The sequence below is a fragment of the Diabrotica virgifera genome, chromosome 4 (genome assembly GCF_917563875.1).
Source record: "Diabrotica virgifera virgifera chromosome 4, PGI_DIABVI_V3a".
In the NCBI taxonomy this organism is placed as follows: Eukaryota; Metazoa; Arthropoda; class Insecta; order Coleoptera; family Chrysomelidae; genus Diabrotica; species Diabrotica virgifera.
The window spans coordinates 175,646,498-175,667,060 of record NC_065446.1 but is presented as its reverse complement, the minus strand read 5'-3'; the positions used below and the strand labels follow the sequence as shown (position 1 = coordinate 175,667,060).

At 33.5% G+C, this 20,563-nt stretch overlaps 1 protein-coding gene across 1 annotated transcript in view; it reads right to left on the bottom strand.

The window, feature by feature from the left end:
• Positions 1-20,563, bottom strand: part of LOC126883255 (protein O-mannosyl-transferase 2) — a 169,343-nt gene that overhangs the window by 22,681 nt on the left and 126,099 nt on the right. The window contains exons 11-12 of the mRNA XM_050648550.1: positions 7,413-7,671; positions 2,383-2,531 (exon numbers count right to left, since the gene is read on the bottom strand). Coding sequence (XP_050504507.1) covers positions 2,383-2,531; positions 7,413-7,671 — 408 coding nt within the window. The remainder of the gene's footprint in view (positions 1-2,382; positions 2,532-7,412; positions 7,672-20,563) is intronic.

Here is a 20,563-nt window from a genome sequence, read left to right as displayed (position 1 = left end):
AAAGATAGCTCACATATATTTTGTCATAACACTGTAATTATTTTAGTTGCAAAGTGTAACGATTCGAGTTGTAACCCTGTTTTCTTGTAAATAATGATTTTTGACTTGATATACTTTGGAAATGGTGTATCGATTTCTATTTTGGAATAAAAACCGTTGCCATCTTCATTTTAAACAAAATAACAAATAATTCGATAACTTAGATAGTATAAATTAGGTTCTTGTTGTTGAGAAAAGTATTTTGCAATAATTGATGGATTCGACCGTTACTTGATGGAAGTTCATTTTATCTAGCAATAAAACACTGAAAACGTTTGTTTTCTATACTTCCACAAAATTTATTGTAACTATGTGACTACAGTGTTTCGGCAGAGTGCCTTTCTCAAGTGATTTAGTTTACTAGGTGTTCGCCTTTTTAAAGTCTTTAACCGAAGAGGTTGAGGAGTTAAGAGCTGTTTGTCTCGAATTGATCATTCAGAATTATATCTGTATTTTTTAATTTATTAATTTCCATAGATTCTAATAAAGATAGCTTAAGGCCTTTATTTTGAATATACAGAATTTGAAACTCTTCATTAAAAGAATGATTATGATCTAGAAGGTGAAGTGCGTTTGTAATAGGGTGTCCCAAAAGTAGCGGAACGGTCGAATATTTCGCGAAATAAACATCGGATCGAAAAACTAAAAAATAAGTATTCATTAATTTTCAAAAATCTATCCAATGACATCAACCACCAACCCCCACTACACCCCCTGGAGGTGGGGGGTAACTTTAAAATCTCAAATGGAAACCCCCAGTTTTTCTTGCAGATTTGGATTCATTACGTAAAAGTAAGCAACTTTTATTCAAGACATTTTTTCGAACTGTGGATAGATGGCGCTATAATTGGGAAAAACGATTTATCCGGATACCATAGGTAAATTATAGAAACTGTCTAATATCTCGAGAAATACACTTCCAAATGAGAAACCAAATAACAGGTTTTTAATATTTTTCGAAAACCTATCGATAAATAAAAAACATGACCCTCCAACCCACCCCCTGGAGGTGGGGTGGGGGGTAACTTTAAAATCTTAAATAGCAACCCCCTCTTTTTAGTGCAGATTCGAATTCGTCATGAAAAAATAAGCAACATTTAATCAAAACATTTTTTAAAATTGCTGATAGATGGCGCTAATAAATCGTATTTTTCCAATTAAAGCGCCATCTATCAACAATTATAAAAAATGTTTCGAATAAATGCTGCTTAATTTTTCATGACGAATCCGAATCTGCAATAAAAATTGGGGGTTGCTATTTAAGATTTTAAAGTTACCCCCCACCCCACTTCCAGGGGGTGTCTTGAATAAAAGTTCCTTACTTTTACGTAACGAATCCAAATCTGCAAGAAAAACTGGGGGTTTCCATTTGAGATTTTAAAGTTACCCCCCACCCCACCTCCAGGGGGTGTAGTGGAGGTTGGTGTTTGGTGTCATTGGATAGATTTTTAAAAATGATTGAACACGTATTTTTCAGTCTTTCGATCCGATGTTCAGTTCGCGAAATATTCGACCGTTCCACTACTTTTGGGACACCTTGTACCATAATAATATGTAAAATGATACTATTACCCCATTTACCAACTTTCCTGTCTTGAATGTGATGTGACAGTATATACGGCAAACATCGCAGTGGTTAAAACAAAGAATTAAACAGAACAAAAGTGACTGTAAAAAAGGAAAAAAAAATCTTGTACAATATCACACCATTATAACACAACAGGCCATGCATTTGATTTATCAGATGTCAAGATCTTGGAGATAGAAATTAATTACAAGAAAATATTATTTCTCGAAATGTATTACATTAACAAAAACAAACGCAGCACGCCGGGGATCGAATCTCAGTGCCGCGCCGGTGAGAACGTCTAGATTCTAGATATTTTTAAATATCAACAGACTCTAGGTCGACTCAGCGTGAATAAAATGAGTACCTTGGGTAAAAACAGGGGTAAAAATAGGAGGTTGAAGCGTAGCACTGACCCTGCTACCTTCCTTGTATACCGTAGGCTCAAGAGATAACAGATTACCCTGCTATAATCCCAAAGTTGCACTAGCGGTAAACAGGGACACTATTATTATTATTATTATTATTATTATTAAATAAAATAATTAATGTTTAACCAATTATTTATCAACGCGACCTTTGCAAGGATTTTATTATGTTATTAAGCTGGTAATGTAGTTACAATAATCATCATGTGTAGATATTTTGCAACATTATCATCTTATTATCGTATCTAAAAGTTCGTTTCGGAAAAGATCGTAACATTTAGACAACCCGTGAAACATTTTCATAACCATTTTTCAAACTACTCTTTTATTCTTAAAACGTTTACTTACTCTGTAATTTATCGGCCATTGCCACGGGCGAGATGTTATTTCTCCTTCCTTTGGTTTTAAACCGGCATTTCCTTGGAACATCACTGCGTGTGACTCAAGAAATCTTTCAAGGAATCTTGGAGCGTATACTTCAAAACTTACATTGGGCACTAAAGAAAATATAGTCATATTAATTTTAACATTTTAGGCTAGAATTATCAAAGTCATAAACAATGTTTTTAATGTTTGAACTTGAAGTGTTAAAATACTTAGATGTAGTAGACTGCTTAAAATGTAAAATTGATAAATGCGGGATTGGACTTTACTTAACAGGTTAAGCGTAACGCGGACACCGGTTTTCGATTTGAAATTCACCGCCTGGGCCACGGCAGACACCGGTGTCCTATTGACTTTAAATTTTTCATCATCCTTACCCGGCCGCGAGGACACGATTTTATGCGATTTTGAACCTGGTCACAGCCACCTTTACTTTACAAGCCATGAAGTGAAAAAGGCAACATCGCAATTGATGACGTCGGTAGTCTAACTTTCGGACTACTGCTTTCGAAACCACAATTTTAAAGTACAAATTCTGGTAAAATTTATAGTATTTTTTGAGTCGAACAAGAAAATATTATTAATTAGAAGTTTGTACAAAATTAAATTAAAAGTCATTCCTTGTAAGTAACGTTTATTATACAAAAAAAACTAATGACAAGAATATGTGTAAAATATTTTATTTTAAATAAATAATATCTTATTTTAAATTATATACAAAATATTGCTAGAAATAACTATAAAAACAATTGCTCATAATGTTTGATGTGCATTTTTGGGGTTTAGAGTACATAACTTTCTTGTGTTGTTATCCCTCTTATCATTATTTTTCTTTTTATACTTTTTTGAAGATTAATTACTTTGATGGCAGCTATTTTTATTTTTTGTATAATTATTTATAACAATATTACACATAATTTTTATAACAGTAGAATAAAATTTGAAGGCAATTTCAACACATTCACACACAAATTCAAAATTTAAGTTAAATTCTTCACGTTGTAAACTTTTCATTACCAAAGATGATAAAAGCTTCAGGTGACAATTGTGTTGCTAAACTAATTTTTCAAAATGTGGATTATTAATAATAAATTCAAATGTCGAACAAAGATGATAATAAATAAATTTTGCTGAATCCGTTGCTAAGCACAAACCATCCCTTTGCAAATAATCATAGTAATCTGCTCCAGTTATCTCTACTTTACTGCAAAAACAAGCTGTTTGAAATGTTTACAATAGTTTTAACTTTTATGTATTTGATGAGCCACATATCCACAAATATATAACTGGGTTGGTCCATCCAATTTATACACTTTCTTCATTCACCAAGAATCACCAAGAATTTCTTCATTCCACACCAATAATTCATTACATCCATTCTCTGTCATTAGAAAGTAAATTTTTGAAATGTTTCAAATCTTGGGTCTTTTCTTTTAAAATATTATGAATACGAATTTTTTTTCAGACTCTAGAGTACTAAGGTAGCCACTTGAGGACACTTTGACCTTTGACTCCTGACGACATGCCTTGACACACAAATAAACGTCAAAACATGACAAGGTAGTAGCTGAATATTTTTGGCCTGAGAGAATACGAAAACTTTATATCCAAATTTAGCCATACGGCCCGCACTCCCTCTAAGGGGAAAATTCACTCATCCCAGATACCTAGGGTATCAAAAGGATTGAGCTCTGGTGGGACTCTTTCCGTGTTATCGAGCCCTGAAGACTTGGTACGCCGGAGTATCTCCCAAAAATTTTCGCACGCATCTGGAGGTCGAGAGTAGCACAGCTTTCTGCATAGTCTTGCAAAGATGTTCATTTAGACCCAGCTTTTTGATGTTTTCTATGAGGTTCTTTGGAATGACTCCAGTAGTAGAAAGAATAATAGGTATTGTCTGGGTACTTTCCATTCTCCATTGTCTCTTTATTTGTATTTCGAGATCTCTATACTTGGCGATCTTTTCGTTGTGCTTAACAAGCAGATTATTGTTGTTAGGTATCGCCACCTCTATTAATGTTGTTTGCCTAGTAAGTTTATTAACTAGTATGAGATCCAGTATAGCTTGTAGTTGTCGTTTTCAAGCATTATATCAGGGACGTATTGATAATAAGGAAGATGGTTGGTTTGGAGAAGTCCAAATTTTTTAGCTAGTTCTTGGTGGAGAATCTTTCCACGAGTCGTGGCGTTCTTTATAATCAGTTCCGACAAACGCCTGGCAGCCCCCGGTAAGATGTTGGATGGATTCTTGGGCTTGACATCCATATCGGCATTTGTCGTTTTGGACCTGAGGACCTTTTACAATGTACTTCAGGTAATTTCTAGTTGGAATAACCTGATCCTGAATGGCAAGTAGGAAACCTTCTGTCTCGGGAAACATCTTTCCTGATACCAACCAATAGTTCGACGCTCTACTGTCGACATATTCTTGGTTGACCTTAGATAGGTCGCTTATGCGCATTTCTTGTTCCCTCAGTTTAAGCGGCGTTGAGTCATCTACTGCGCAGATTGCACGATGTAAAGTAGATGATTCAGCCTGTGCCTGAAAATAAGTTCTTAAGTTAGCCACTTGTTTATCCAATTGCTCACCTATGTCTATGAGTCCTCTTCCTCCTAGATACTGCGGTAATGTTGTTCTCTCTACTGCACTGCGAGGATGATGGTTGTGTGCCTTTGTGAGAAGTGTTCTTGCTTTCCGCTGAAGACTTTCTATATCGGTTTTTGACCATTTGATAATACCAAATGAGTAGCTAAGCGCGGAAAAGGCGTACGTATTTAATGCCTTAAACAAATTTTTAGTATTGAGATATGGCCGATTAAGCTGTCTTACCCTTCGTACAAATTCAGAAGTTAGTTCGGTTTTCATTTGTTTATGGTCAATTTTCCGCGCTTGATTTACACCGAGATATTTATACATATCATTTTCACCCATGGCCTCGATGTTCTGGCCATTTTGCATATCGAAACCACCGGGCTGAACCTGTCCTCTGACTATATTTAAAATACGGCACTTGTCTAGACCGAAGTGCATACTAATATCATTAGAGAACGTTTCTACAGTTTTTAGCATCTGATCTAAGTGTTTTCGAGTTGAAGCCATTAATTTTAAATCATCCATATACAACAAATGATTAAGCTTCGCTACAACAGTATTGTTATTTTTGATGCTAAAGCCTGAGTCAGTGGAATTCAGTAGCTGATATAGTGGGTTCATTGCTAGGCAGAACCAAAGTGGACTCAAGGAGTCCCCCTGGAGAAGCCCCCGGTTAATTGGGATATCTTCAGTTTCGATATTGTTTTCACCAGGTATTTGAAGGTGAATTTTTTGCTTCCATTCAGTCATTATATGCTTTAAAAAGGTCACTATATTATCATCGACTTTATATATTTTCAATATATTGATAAGCCATGCATGCGGCACTGAATCAAACGCTTTCTTGTAGTCAATGAAAGCAGTAAAGAGATTAAGTATTTTCTATGGGAAATAAGCCACAATTTTACTAAAAAATGAATTTATTAACGTTTCGAAGCCCAAATCGGGTTTCGTTGTCAAAATACAAAATACTATTAAAATAAACAAAAATGTTGTTGCTAAGTAAAAAAATTCTTCTAATAATTTATTTAATCTGACTCATTTATGTTGGCAATTCAGACGTATATTATACATTTTAAAGTAGAAGACTTTAAAATGATATCGCCAATATTTATGAGTTGCGTTCCTGGGACGACTTTACTAAAAGATAGTTCATTCGATTACATGAAATCAATCCCAACTCAAGAATATCCGTCGCAAAAAAATCATAGCATGTGATCTATCTTTAAAAAGACAACCAAATGCAACGATGACAGTAAAATTCTCGCGTTAGAGATTCCATAGTAAATCACGAGGGAAAACCAGGAAAAAACCTCGTGATACTATCCCGACATCGTAAGTATTTGGTCTTACATTTAATTTACCTTCAAAAAACTAATAACAAAATGTATAATATACGTCTGAATTGCCAATATAAATGAGTCAGATTAAACACAACATTTTTGTTTATTTTAATAGTATTTTGTATTTTGACAACGAAACCCGATTTGGGCTTCGAAACGTTAATAAATTCATTTTTTAGTAAAATTGTGGCTTATTTCCCATAGAAAATACTTAATTATAAAAATGCCACAAGGAAATAGCTTCAGAACAACAGTAAAGAGATTTCGTTTTTTGATACAAGCCTGGTTAGAAATGACTGAGTCGATAACAAGCTGTTCTTTACAACCCATGGAACCCTTAGCGCATTCTTTCTGTTGAGGCTCTATGATATTGTTTAGAGCACAGTGTTGGTAGATACGCCGAGCTACACAGAATGTGACCAATTTGTACAATGTTGGTAGACAAGTAATCGGGCGGTACTTGGCTGGATCTTGGGTGTTATTTTGATCCTTCGGTATTAAATAAGTGGTCCCCTTAGTAAGGAATGATGGTATGTATTTCCTGCGGATTAGAAATAACACAATTAATTAAAATTGACAATCGCTCATGAACACTCCAAAACTTCTTTAGCCAGAAGTTTTGGACTCCGGGCCAGGAGATTTCCAGTTGTGAAGCTCTTTGATAGTATTCGAGACTTCTTCAGTGGTGAAAGGTTCATAAGGAATATTATTGTAATGTTGACAGTTGTTCGTCGTGTCTTCAATCCACCCAGCATTGTTGTTATGAGTAGCTGGCGTTGAAAGTTAGTTTCCCCAAAACCCATGAATTTCATCTTGACTTGGGTATACTTTATTTTCATCTTCTACAGTGGAGTTAAGTTTCCTATAAAACGCCTTCTCTGAATGCTCAAAGAGTATGTTGTCACATTTTTGGTTGTTACTGACTTTGTATCTCCTTAGACGGCCTGAATAAACGAAGAGTTCAAAATTCATAGATAAATAATAAAAAAGATATGAAATAATATAAATAAATTTAAGTTCACTTTGAAATTTAAAATTAAAAAATCTCCTATACTCACATTTTTCGAAGATGTTTTCCTCAACGTTCCATAATCCATTTTGGTCTCTTAGATTGGGATTGCAAGTGACTTCTTGCTGTTCGTAACCCCATTTTGGTAGTTGTTTTCCACTAGTGGTTAAAATACACGATTGCAAGTAATGTACAAATTTTAATTTACTAGTGACAGCAGTAACTTCTGCTCCAATTTTAGCTCCTGTGATAGTTATTCTCCAGACATCGTTTGCATCACCAGTTCCATTCTCACCATAACCTGTCACCTAAAAAATAAATATTATAGGTACTTTATCAGCGAAAGGCTTTGAGCAACGATGTTGCTTGTCAACAACATTATTTAACCCATTATAGGCTATTCTATACATAGGCTCTATTCTTAGGACATTGAATTATTTTTCAATTCTTAAAATTTGTTTAAATTGAAAGAAAATTATACCATATAGGCTATAGTAAACTGAACTATAATTTTTTTGTATATTATACAAGAATAAAAAACCGCTAAACGCCGTAAAAATGAGTGGCGCATAAAATATTCCAGCTACAAAAGATCTGATATGAATGTTACGTGGCGCGAAAATGGATTTTCATTTGATGCAAAACAAAATTTTAGTTTTATTTTAAAATATTTTTCCATAATATTTGCTAAATTTGAAGTAAACGCGCCACAAAAGAGTAACTTTGATACAGTTTGAATTTTGAAACTCTTTTGTGGCGCGTTTACTTCAAATTTAGCAAATATTATGGAAAAAATATTTTAAAATAAAACTAAAATTTTGTTTTGCATCAAATAAAAATCCATTTTTGCGCCACGTAACATTCATATCAGATCTTTTGTAGCTGGAATATTTTATGCGCCACTCATTTTTACGGCGTTTAGCGGTTTTTTATTCTTGTATCAGGAGTTTTTCAAAGTTATTTATAAATTAAATGTATGAAGTTGAATGCAATGTTCCTCTATTACACGTCAAGCTTTATAAATTGTCACCTTTGTTGCATTATCTCCCAAATGATCTAGTGTCCATCGAATGTACACTAGATTTTTTTCTATTCGAAATATATTGAAAAAAAAACTATATTGAGATGGCCGGTAAATGAAGTCGGATTGCCCGTTGCCAGATCAAATTTAGCGTCGTAACCACTACAACTACATAAACATAAACCATTTGGGGAATAATCGTTAATTGGATTATACTTTTGTATCTTAATAACTTCTAAACGGCTTAACCGATTTTGATCAGTAAACTTGAGTTTGAAACGTATTGACCAGTAGTATCTGATGGATCTAAGGTCAAGTATGATAACTGAAGCTATTACAGGAATTATTAAGCTTTCGAAACCGTTTTTCCCAGAGGAAATAGATTTTATCATATTTATGAAGCCTATAACCTAAAAATTCGAATTTTCCCGGATATGAGGTATACATCGTTAGATTCGTCTTGAGTCCTTCTACAAACGCTAAGTTATTGGCGCAATTCGTACGTTGAAATGTTGAGTAATTGTCGAAAAACCAAAATTTTCAAAGTTTAGTTTTTCAGTTTTTCGGCTATACTGAGCCGTATGTATGTCTAATCCTGACGGCTTAGATACCATTTGAAAGTCAAGACTATTGATTTGATGCATTTGCGGTTCTCCTGCCTCTTCTTGATCCGAATATATATACCCCCAAAAAATATGCTGTTTTGTACCTACCAAGTCCTATAGCTGGCTTATGGATGGTCAAAAGTCACAAACTACACCGGTTCTAAATCGGCCCTGACCCCCTCTTTAAATACAGAGAAAAAATATCAAATCGGTTTAACTTTCAAACACATATACATACATATCCACAAACATTTTCCCTTTTTTAAATAAAAATTGAGTCACATTTCTAAGCTCTATAACTTTTGAATGGTATAACCAATTTTCAAAATTAGACATGCGTTGGAAAGGTAATGATCAGTTCTATTAGAAGCCGCAAAGGTTGGACAAATTTTTAAACTTTTTGAGAGTTTTGGTGACGAGAACGAAAAACAGATCCTAAATAGGAAGGGCCGTAAAATCTACACCCTTGGACCAAAATCGATGGTTGACATATAAATGGGTGAGTCTTTTCTGAACTTTAAGATGGGAGTTGGCCCAATTTTCAATTCAGTCAGATTTAGAAAATCGAAAATTTTGTGTATATATAGTGTCGCGTGTAGGGTGGTGTGGGTGTGCGCCACTGGCGAGAACTGCCGTTCTCTGGTAATGTTCAAAATTAGACATGCGTTGGAAAGGTAACGATCAGTACTGTTAGAAGCCGCAAAGGTTGGACTTAAATTTTCGAAGTTTTTGGGAGTTTTGGGGACCAGAACGAAAAACAGACCCTAAATAGGAAGGGCCTTAAAATCGACACCCTTGGACCAAAATGGATGGTTGACATATGAATGGGTGAATCTTTTTCTGAACTTGAAGATGGGAGTTGGCAAAATTTTCAATTCAGTCAGATTTAGAAAATTGAAAATTTCGTGTATATAATAGTGTCGCGTGTAGGGGGGTTTATTTCTGCGCCACTGGCGAGAACTGCCGTTATCTGGTAATCTTTCCGATATAAAACTAACAGCTTCGATAACTAATAAATCGAAAACTATTAATTTTATCAAAAAAATGTATAATGAACATTTTTTGCTTATAATTAATATTTTTTCCAGCATTTGCGGTCATAATATAAAAAAAAAAAATTCCACCCTCGAGATGAGGTGGCAACCACCCCATGGTAAAAGCGTCGTTCGGCATCATATAGATTTTGATCCTTGGACTATCTACTATTTATTGTCAAATTTTTAAGCAAATCTATCCATTCTGTAAAAATTGCGAAGTGAAAAATTTCAGTTCCTGGACTAATTAAACTTTTGGAGCTCTATAACTTCTGAACGGCTTACCTGATGTTGATCACTAAACACGAATTTGAAACGTATGGACAAGTAGTATCTGATGCAACCAAGATCGAGTATGATAACTGAACGTATTACAGGAATTATTGAGCTTGAAAAACCGTTTTTTCCCATAAGAAATAGATTTGATCATACTTATGAAGCCTAGAACTTAATAATTCGAATTTTCCCAGATATAAGGTATACACCGTTAGACGCGTCCTGAGTCCTTCTACAAACGCTCAATTATTGGCGCAATTCGTAGGTTGAAATTTTGAGTAATTGTCGAAAAACCAAAATTTTCAAAGTTTAATTTTTCAGTTTTTCGGCTATGGTGAGCAGTGTGTATGTCTCAGGTTGATCGCTTAAGCACCATTTGAAAGCTTAACTCAACCCTATTGATTTGGTGTATTTGCGGTTTTCCTGTCTCTCCTTGAACCTAAGATATATACGCCCAAAAAATATGCTATTTTGTATTTACCTAGTCCTCTAGCTAACTTACGGGTAGTCAGAAGTCAAAAATTAGACCGGTTCTGAATCGGCCTTCACACCCTCTTGAAACACAGAAAAAAAAATTCAGATCGGTTTAACTTTTCCACACACATACATACATACATACATACATACATACATACATACATACATACATACATATCCACAAACATTTTCCATTTTTTAAATAAAAATTGAGTCATATTTCTGAGCTCGATAACTTTTGAATGGTATAACCGATTTTCAAAATTAAACATGCGTTGGAAAGGTAATGATCTATTCTATCAGAAGCCGCAAAGGTCGGGCTTAAATTTTTGAAATTTTTGGGAGTTTTGGGGACGAGAACGAAAAACAGGCTTTAAATGGGAAGGACCGTAAAATCCACACCCTTGGACCAAAATGGAGAAGTAACATATGGATGGACGAGTCTTTTCCTAAACTTTAAGATGGGATTTGGCCCAATTTTCAATTCAGTCAGGTTTAGAAAATCGAAAATTTCGTGTATATATAGTGTCGCATGTAGGGGTGTTGTGTGCCACTGGTGAGAACTGCCGTTCTCTGTGGATTAAAAAAATTATTAACATTGGTCTTTGCTAACTTTGTTTATAATTTACACATTTAATAATAAAAATTTCATTTGAATACTTTTTTATTTTTTACTGAATTATTCTTGTAAAGTTTATTACAATCTATATTCATGAATAAATCTTGGAAACAGATTTATTTTACTGTCCTATAAATAGGACATTGGTTTTCAGCGTTATCAAAACGTGCAACATTTCAGTATTGAATGCTGTACACAAGTCCTTGTTATTTTTACATTTGTTAATTGCGATTTGCATCAAAAGTGATATTTTTAATCAGATTAAAAGCCTCAACAGAAAGAATGCGCTAAGGGTTCCATGGGTGAGCTGTTTGCGTCCTATATTGTAGCTGAGTGAGTCCGTTCGCTCGAGAAAAACCACGTGACCTGGCGATACCCATGTTGTTGTGCCTCGAAACGTTAGAGTAATTATTATATATTATAGTTTCTTAAGTAACTTTTTATTAATTAAAGGAAAATAATACGTACTATACAATAGATTTTGCAAATATGATAGAAAAAGACAAATTTATTATAATGGAATATAGGTGAAAAAGAATAAAACTATAAACTAAATTAATTATGTGTCCGAATCTTGTACTTCCTCTTCAAACTCCTCATCTAAGCTTAAATATTCATTCTCTTCTTCTTCGTCAGACTCCCCTCGAGAATCAGATTCCTTTTCAACATGATCTGTAAATAGTTGTAATATATATTTAGAATTAATTAAAAATTAATTAGTGATTAATTAATTGAGTTGCTACGTATTCTCTGTCCTTTTATATTGAGTCGAAGTTTGGACAATCACGGACACATCTGAAAAAAGACTTGCCATTGTTGAGATGTGGTGTTATCGAATATCGAATAATGTAAAAAATATCATGGACACAACACGTAACAAACACGAAAACATTAAGAAAGACGAAAAAGGAAAAAAAAATACTCAACACTACGAAAGAAAGAAAAATGAGCTACTTTGGTCATATACTAAGAAATAAAAAACGTGATGTGATTGGTTATATAAGGAAAAGTGCAAGAAAAATAGAACCGGGAAGACGATGCATATCCTGGTTGAAAATTTTAAAGTAGTGGAGTAAGTATAGAGTAAATAAAATGGGCCGTGATGATCAGTGGCGTAACAAACTCCGTCGGGGCCCTCCCGCAGAATTGGAAATGGGGCCCCCTTAAAAAAATTACTAAATGCGACATGTGTAACAAATACCTATAATTATGTGTTACAGACCAGTAAATCAACGTAAAATATGACGATACCGTGTAATTTTCAGTGTCACCACCGAAGTGGTCAACTCAAGACTTTTCGAGTTATTTATGGGTAAAAATGTTTATTGTTCAACAAAGAAACCACGTTTTTAATGGATGTTTCGCAAATAGTTCAAAGAGTAAGTATTCGATCGAAAAGAATATTGTTAACAAAAATGAAGTCTATCGACTCAGTAAAAGAAAAGTTGTAGCTCTTGAAAAGTTTTTCTTATTCGTCAAATGCCAAATCGAATTTTTCAACGTAAAATAACCAAAAAATGAAATACTTTTCAGGGAAATCAAAACTTTTTTAAAGTGTTTAAAATAAGCTTTATTTTTTACAAAAGTTTGTAGCATCAAAACTAAGCCAGTTACGCTAAAAATACAGTTAATCTCATTTTTTGGTAAAAAAAATTTGTGAAAATCTCCCCCTATTTAGCACCCCAAATGAAACTAATCATTATCGCCTTACAAATTACCTATTTTTTTTTTATATGACCTGTAAGTTTCACCGATTCAAAGTGCTTATTTTTAAAAGGATTCTAGTTAAAGGGCTTGAACGAGTCACTAATCACGAGTATATGCAAATTTTAAACTACGATATCTTAACCAATTTTTGTCTTAGCATGAACTACATTTCTTTACTTTTTAAGATTTTTCGTATCACTAATACTTTTAAGTTATTTCGAAAAGAGGCATTTTCCAAAATAAAAAAACTGTTTTTACTATGAAATCAAATTTTTTTCAAAAATAAGAACTTCGAACCAGTCAAACTTACAGATCATATAAACAATAAATATTTAAAGTAAATGGTAAAGCGTTATAATAAATTTTATTTGGGGTGCGAAATAGGGGCAGATTTTGACAATTTTTTTTTAACAAAAAGGGGCCAACTTTATTTTGAGCGTAATTCGTATAGTTTTGATGCTAGAAACTTATAAAAAAATAAAAATAAAGCTTTTTTGAAACATTTAAAAAAAAGTTTTAATTAGTTTTCCCCGAAAATTGCTTCATGTTTTGGTTATTTCAGGTTAAAATATTCGATTTGGAATTGGACGAATAAGAATAATTTTTCATGAGTTTCAACTGTGCTTTTATTGTGTCGATAGACTTCATGAATAAGTACACCATTTTTTATATCTTATAAGCTACATTTTTGCTACAAATATTTCTTCGATATCTAATATTTAATTCGATAAATACTTTTTTTTGAGTTATTTACGAAAAACCCGTCTGAAAACATTGTTTTTTTGTTGTTGAAAAATAAACATTTTCACTCGCAAATGACTTGAAAATTATTAACATAGAAAAAGAAACTCTATAGAACAAACGTTGCTTATAATTAGTCAATTTATACATTTCCGGGATTATTTTAAACGTATGTTTTTCACCCCAAGGAGGGGTATCACCCCCGAAGTAAAAGCAACCAACGGCATAAATCCAACTTTGAAGTGGAGTGTAACTAGAACCTAAATCCAAATTGTCAAGCAAATACGTCCCGTCGCGACGCTGATAATTTCACTCCAAAACTCTCATTTACTGAGCATTGGTGTAATCATGCATTGTTTATGACGACTTGCATTTTTCATCTTTATTGGTATAGAATAAAATAGAACAAAGATTACTAAATGGTTACATAAGTATTATTCTATGAGATGAACAACTTTCTTCGTGCACTATCTACTATCAGCGAATATATCTACAATTTTATTAATTCGGATGGACAACTTCATTTTCAATACTGCACTTCTTAAAAAAATGTATGTATGCAAATACTATAACAACACATTTTTACATATATTAGACAACAAGATGGGGCACTTGACATATTGGGGCCCCCCGTAAGCTTCATCCTGCAAGGCGCCTTTGTTACGCCTCTGGATAATCGTATCGAAATACTAAAACGTAGGTAAAGATTAAAGAGAAAACCCATTTCTAGATTTAGAAATATTGTTCTAAAATTAGGCAAATTGCAATTCTCAAATCTTTGAATAGTCACGTACAAAGCATTATAGTTTATTGTCGCCACCCATAAAAGTTAGTGAGACCGGAAAATATTTTTCTAGATATGAGATGATTCACTTGCCGAATATGCCTATTTAGAAATTTACGTTTTTAAATTTAAACCCACAAAGTAAAATCATATACCTATAACAGATTTTTACATAATATCAGACAAGATGGGGCCCCTGCTCGATCGGGGCCCCCCCGCAAGCTTCACGCTGCGGGGGCCTCTGTTACGCCCCTGGTGATGATCGCCATTGTCATGAAAGGATGAGGCACATGAAGAAGCAGAAAATTGAGTTAACTAAAAAAAAGATTTCAGTTATAAAAAAAAACATGTATATAAGCTTACTTTCAGCAATATATCTGAAATTATCTTTGGTTCGCTGATGAACTATAGCATCATAAACTGATTGAGGCAAACAATCTCCCTCAAATCAATTAAAACCTAATTTATCCATATTTAGTATCCATCCATTTCCATTAGGTGTTAAAAAACTGGGACTTGCAAATATGCGATTCGCCAAATTCTCGTGATATACTGAGTTCTTAGCAGATGATTTCTCAATTCGGCTTTGCACGGAGGCAACGTAGATGGATCACACTTTTTCAATATTTTCTTAAAAGGCTCATTATTCTTATTAGACTTATAATTTCGGCAGAATGTTTGAAATCGTGCTGTGTTGATATTTGATAAATTTTTGTACCATAAATTTCGCACACAAATTCTTCCAAAGTTTCGAAAATTTTATCGCGCGTACCGTTAACGTGGGCAACATCAAGATCCATTAATGCTTTCTGATAAATAATTTTTTTTTAATATATTAAATGGTCTTATCTTGCCCTTTTGGAAAAAAGACGAATTATAATCACATCCGGTTAATGCGTGGAAAGTAGGCAAATTCGTACATAAGGATGGCTCTAATACCGTATGTAGCTTCGTTATATTTATGTACCTTTTAGAATTTCCAGTACCATACTCCATAAAAATCTCCAGATCGTCACTTTGGAGATGATCCATGTTTCCAAGCATAATTATTGAAACATATGTATCAGAAGTTTTAATAAGAACATTGGTCTTTGCTAATGTATTAAGCTTACATACGTGATGAACTATCTTCGTGTCGGCTTCTTCGTGATTTTCGCAGGTCATGTTATCGTCGATAGACATTTCTATACATAATTCATATGATCACATAAATCATAATTTAAATTTATTAATAAATTACCAATAAAAGGCACCATCTCATCTGTAGACCAATGTTCAATTAAAAATTTTACAAAACTCTGCTTAAATTTAATATTTTTTAATTTCTTGACAAAATCTGTTAGTATCCATCCATTTCCGTTAGGTGTTGAAGAATTACCTATAGCTCCTGTCATTCACATGCACGCGTAATTTGTTTAATCACCTGGCAGTTGGAAAATTTCACCAAAAAAAAACCTGTCTATTTTAGAATATTTACTTTTAATATTAAAAAATATATATAATGGATTTCTACGGCTGTCGCCGCCTCTTCATACCCAGCTTCCAATTTTTTCTATCGTAACACATATCTTCATCTAATTGCCTCGAATCCATCGGCTCCTGAATATTGTCCCTCCAGCTTCTCCGTGGTCGTCCTCTTCTTCTTCTCTCCGGTGGGACCCACTCTAATATTTTTCTCGGCCATCGAGTCTCATTCATTCTTTTAACGTGACCGAACCATGTCAGCTGTCTCTTTTCAATATCGTCTATTATAGTTTTTTCCACCTTCATACTTTCTCTAATTGTTTCATTTCTTACATGCTCCAATCTCGAAACATGACAAATTCTTCTCAAAAAGTCCATTTCTGTACTAAGTAGCTTCTTTTTATTTCTTGCACTTATGTCCCAAACTTCTGCACCGTAGATTGTAGCGCTCTTCATTATACTTTCATATATTCTTCTCTTTGTTTCCTTCCTGATATCTTTGTCCCATAAAATTGAATTGAGGGATCTAGTGATGCTTCTACCTTTATTGATCCTGTGTTGTATTTCATCTTCACTATTTCCTCGTTTGTTAAATATAGCTCCCAAATATTTGCATTGTTTTACACCAACAATATGTCCTTGTTCCAATGGTAGGTTTTCAATGTCTTCGTTTCCCACTATGAAGTATTCTGACTTATCCATATTTATTACTAATCCTGCCTGTTGGTAATGCTCATTTAGCTTCCGTATCATATAGCTTAAGTCATCTTGATCTTCGGCTATAACAACTTGGTCGTCCGCAAAGTATAATGTAAATAGGGAGTCGTCTTCCACTTTCAGTCCCATCGGTTTTACTGCTTTTGTCCACCTCTGTAAGGATTAGTCAAGGTATATTTTAAAGAGAGTGGGAGATAGACAACATCCTTGTCGGAGGCCTTTTAAAGTATTAAATGCATCAGTGAAATTTTTGCCGTTTTTGATTCTGGTGTTAGTGGTCTCATACAACATTCTAGTTGCTTGTATGAGTTTTCCATCGATACCGATGTCTTTCATTGAATTCCATAGTTCTATTATGGGGACACTATCATAGGCTTTTTCTAGATCGATAAGAGCGATGTGGGTTTCCTGATTTCTTTGTATTCTTTTTTCTAGTGCTATTTTTAAAGTGAAGAGATTGTCTATCGTTGAACGTCCCGCACGAAAACCAGCTTGTTCTTCAGCTTGCTTTCCTTCAATTTCTTGTTCTATTTCATTTCTTAATAGCCTGGAATATAATATTCCAATGGTGTTCCAATATTAAAAAACACCCTTTCAAAATAACAATTGCACCTCCCTGTCCGAAAGGAATGTACATAGCTAAGCATGTATAGTTGTATATTTTATATTTGTTAATAGTATTAACAGATCCAGATGAAATCTTCTGAAGTTCATATGCACCCCCTGAAAATAATCCTGGGGCGCCCATGCAAGTATCTTGCAGAGTTAAAATCGCCCTCAAATCGCCTGGCCTGTTTATTTTCTTTATATTTGAATATTTAAATTTAGTTTAAAGTCACGCTAATGATATTTTTTGTAATAACAATGTTTACCCTTTTTTAACTTTGGGGGGGGGGGATTTTTGGGGAAAATAACAGCTACCCTCCAGCCAGACCCTTTTTTGTATTAGGATATCATGGAAGAGTCACCTGAAAAAATTTCAGGTTGCCTTAAATACCTACTCAAAAATGTTTCACAGCTCTCGGACCATTGCCAGTTATGGTTCAGAAAACACTTGGGGAGGGAGGAGGGCTGATTTTAGATCCGGACTTTGTGATGTATATATTTTTTTAGTAAATTACGCCCCATATCAAAATATATAAAAAACTATTGTTACCCGAGAGTGACTTCTGATTTATTTTTATTGATTTATATTTAGAGACGAACTTATTTTTAAATAAGTTATTTAATTAATAGATATTATTTTATTGCAAACACTAACTTTACAAAAACAATAAACGCTTAACACTTAATTTATTAGAAATACTACAATAATTATCTAATTTATATTATACGTTACAACATTTTTAAAAACCATTTCAAAAGTACCTCTAAAACATACGTTCGAAAACAATACCCGATCGCGGATTTATTAGACTGTCCTTTAATATAAAATCGCTTCTTGTTTATACTAATATAAATACTTCCCGAACATTCGGCAAAAAGGTTTAGAATAACAAAAGAACATTTATCTAAGCAACTTCGTGGAGATCTTTCTACACTCACAGACAAAAATGCATATTTTGAAATTAACATGTGAAATAAAAATTATTGTGCTGCCCCCAGTGTCATATTTCTCCAGAGGATTTCTTTTCCCAATGCGATGTTTTATTGTATCATATAAATGGTATAATAGGATTTAAATTTAATATGGGCTATATGGTGGCAAATATATTTTTTAAATCTCAACAAGGTAATAAGTACTTATTCACTATTCTATCAACATGAAGACCTGCGTCATGGTGCACTAACACGAATTTGTAATCCAATAGGTCTGGCAAATGGCAAAACATGATCTTCTAAACTGTTTTTAATGTACATATCAGTTGTCATTCACCCAATCACCTCCACAAGTTCGGTCTCTCCTTTCCAAGAAATACCACTCCATAGCACTATACCGCTACCACCAAAATTAACACTCTGTATAAGGTTACATCTGGCATACCGTTCACCATATGGAAGCAAGATTTACAAAACTTTGTCTACAGAAGAGTTAGCGAACAGTATGTCAGTTGTAACCTCATAAAGAGCGTTAGTTTTGGTGGTGGCGGCAAAGTGCCACAAAGTGGTATTGTTTGAAAGGACATACCGGACACGTGGAGGTGATTAGGCGAATACCAACGGAATTGTACATTGAAAACATTTTAGAAGATCATGTTTTGCCATTTGAAAGCCATATTGGATATGACATATTAGTGCTAATGCACGTCTTCATGCAGTCAGCATAGTGATTATGTACAGCTGGTTCCAAAAAAAAACTGATACGACTCTTAGCAAGATTTGATTATTTTGAGCAGTTTATTTGATTGGTCTGACAAATAAACAAACAAACAACTGATTACATATTTTAATTCATATATTAAAATAATATAAATATCAACATGATATTTATATTAAAAGGATTCTTTTCTAATCCCTCAAAAACGGTACGATCTTCATGAGCGGTAGATATTTTTGGTCTTCCAGAACCTTACTTTCTTTCGGGAGTTTCTTGTTCTCTCCATCTTTCATTAATATTAAAAACTGTTGTTCTGCTTACGTTAAGGGGGTATTAGTACGCTATAGTTAAAACGTGTGAGAGTTAAACGAACTAACGTTTAACAATTCTTTGAGTAGATGGCAGCACCTGCGTCATATTTTATTATTTTATTATTCACGAAATTTTATTCTCTAAAACCGACATTGATGCCAAGTTTTCGAACTTACAATCGGTTAAGTTCGCTCTGGATCGGCAGTCTTCTGGGTAGGGGGTATTAGATGAAGTTTTACAAATTCTAATTTTTGAAAATTTCGAATATTCAGATTAGATCATTCGATATAATTTTTGTATCGGTTTACGTGCTGTTGTTTTTTGCCTCTCTTGCTGTTTTAACTTTGAGTTGTGTTAATTTTGAGTGTTTTTTTTAGTTTTATAAACATTTTAAATAGTTATATAGTTTTAGTTTTATAAACATTTTAATTAGTTGTAGTTTTAGTTTTATAAACGTTTTAATATAAAGTTATCATTTAGAAGAATACAGACAGGTAAGTAACTTTATTATTTATAATGTTTTGCAAAATGTTATCTATTAAATAATTTTCAGGTGTGAACAAAATGCCCAGATTGAAGTCATTTAATAAAAAATCTACGAAACGTAGTCACACATTGACTAAATACCAGAAAAATAAAAAAGAGTAGTAAGTTATCAATTGTATCAATCAATTGTCAAAATTTGTTGTAATTTTAAATTATAAACCAATACAAAGTACATATTTAAAGAGTATGTGTATAGTATGAGTATATATGAGTAAGTGTATAAAGTGATTTCTCTCCAATAATTTACCATAGGGCTTTTCATTCACAGTCATCTGTTTCGAGCTTCTGTCATATGTCGTATAATCTGTGTATATTAATATTATACACAGATTATACAATGCATATGACAGAAGTTCGAAACAAATGACAATCGATGAAAAGCCCTATTTCTGTCCAATGATTTGTTTCTAAGCAGTTAGATATCACTTCAAATTTCTGTCAAAATTTATTAGTTCGTTCACTGACGGTAAACTATTGCAAAACCTATAAATAATTTTAAACAATCGCTTGGATTGACATGAAATTTGTCATATTATATACATACCTAACATGTCAAAGTGATATTGTGTCGACGTGTGCTTTTGCTCTGGGGTGGAGTTTCGCCCTTTCTCGGTGGTAAAAAAATATACGTTCAAAATAT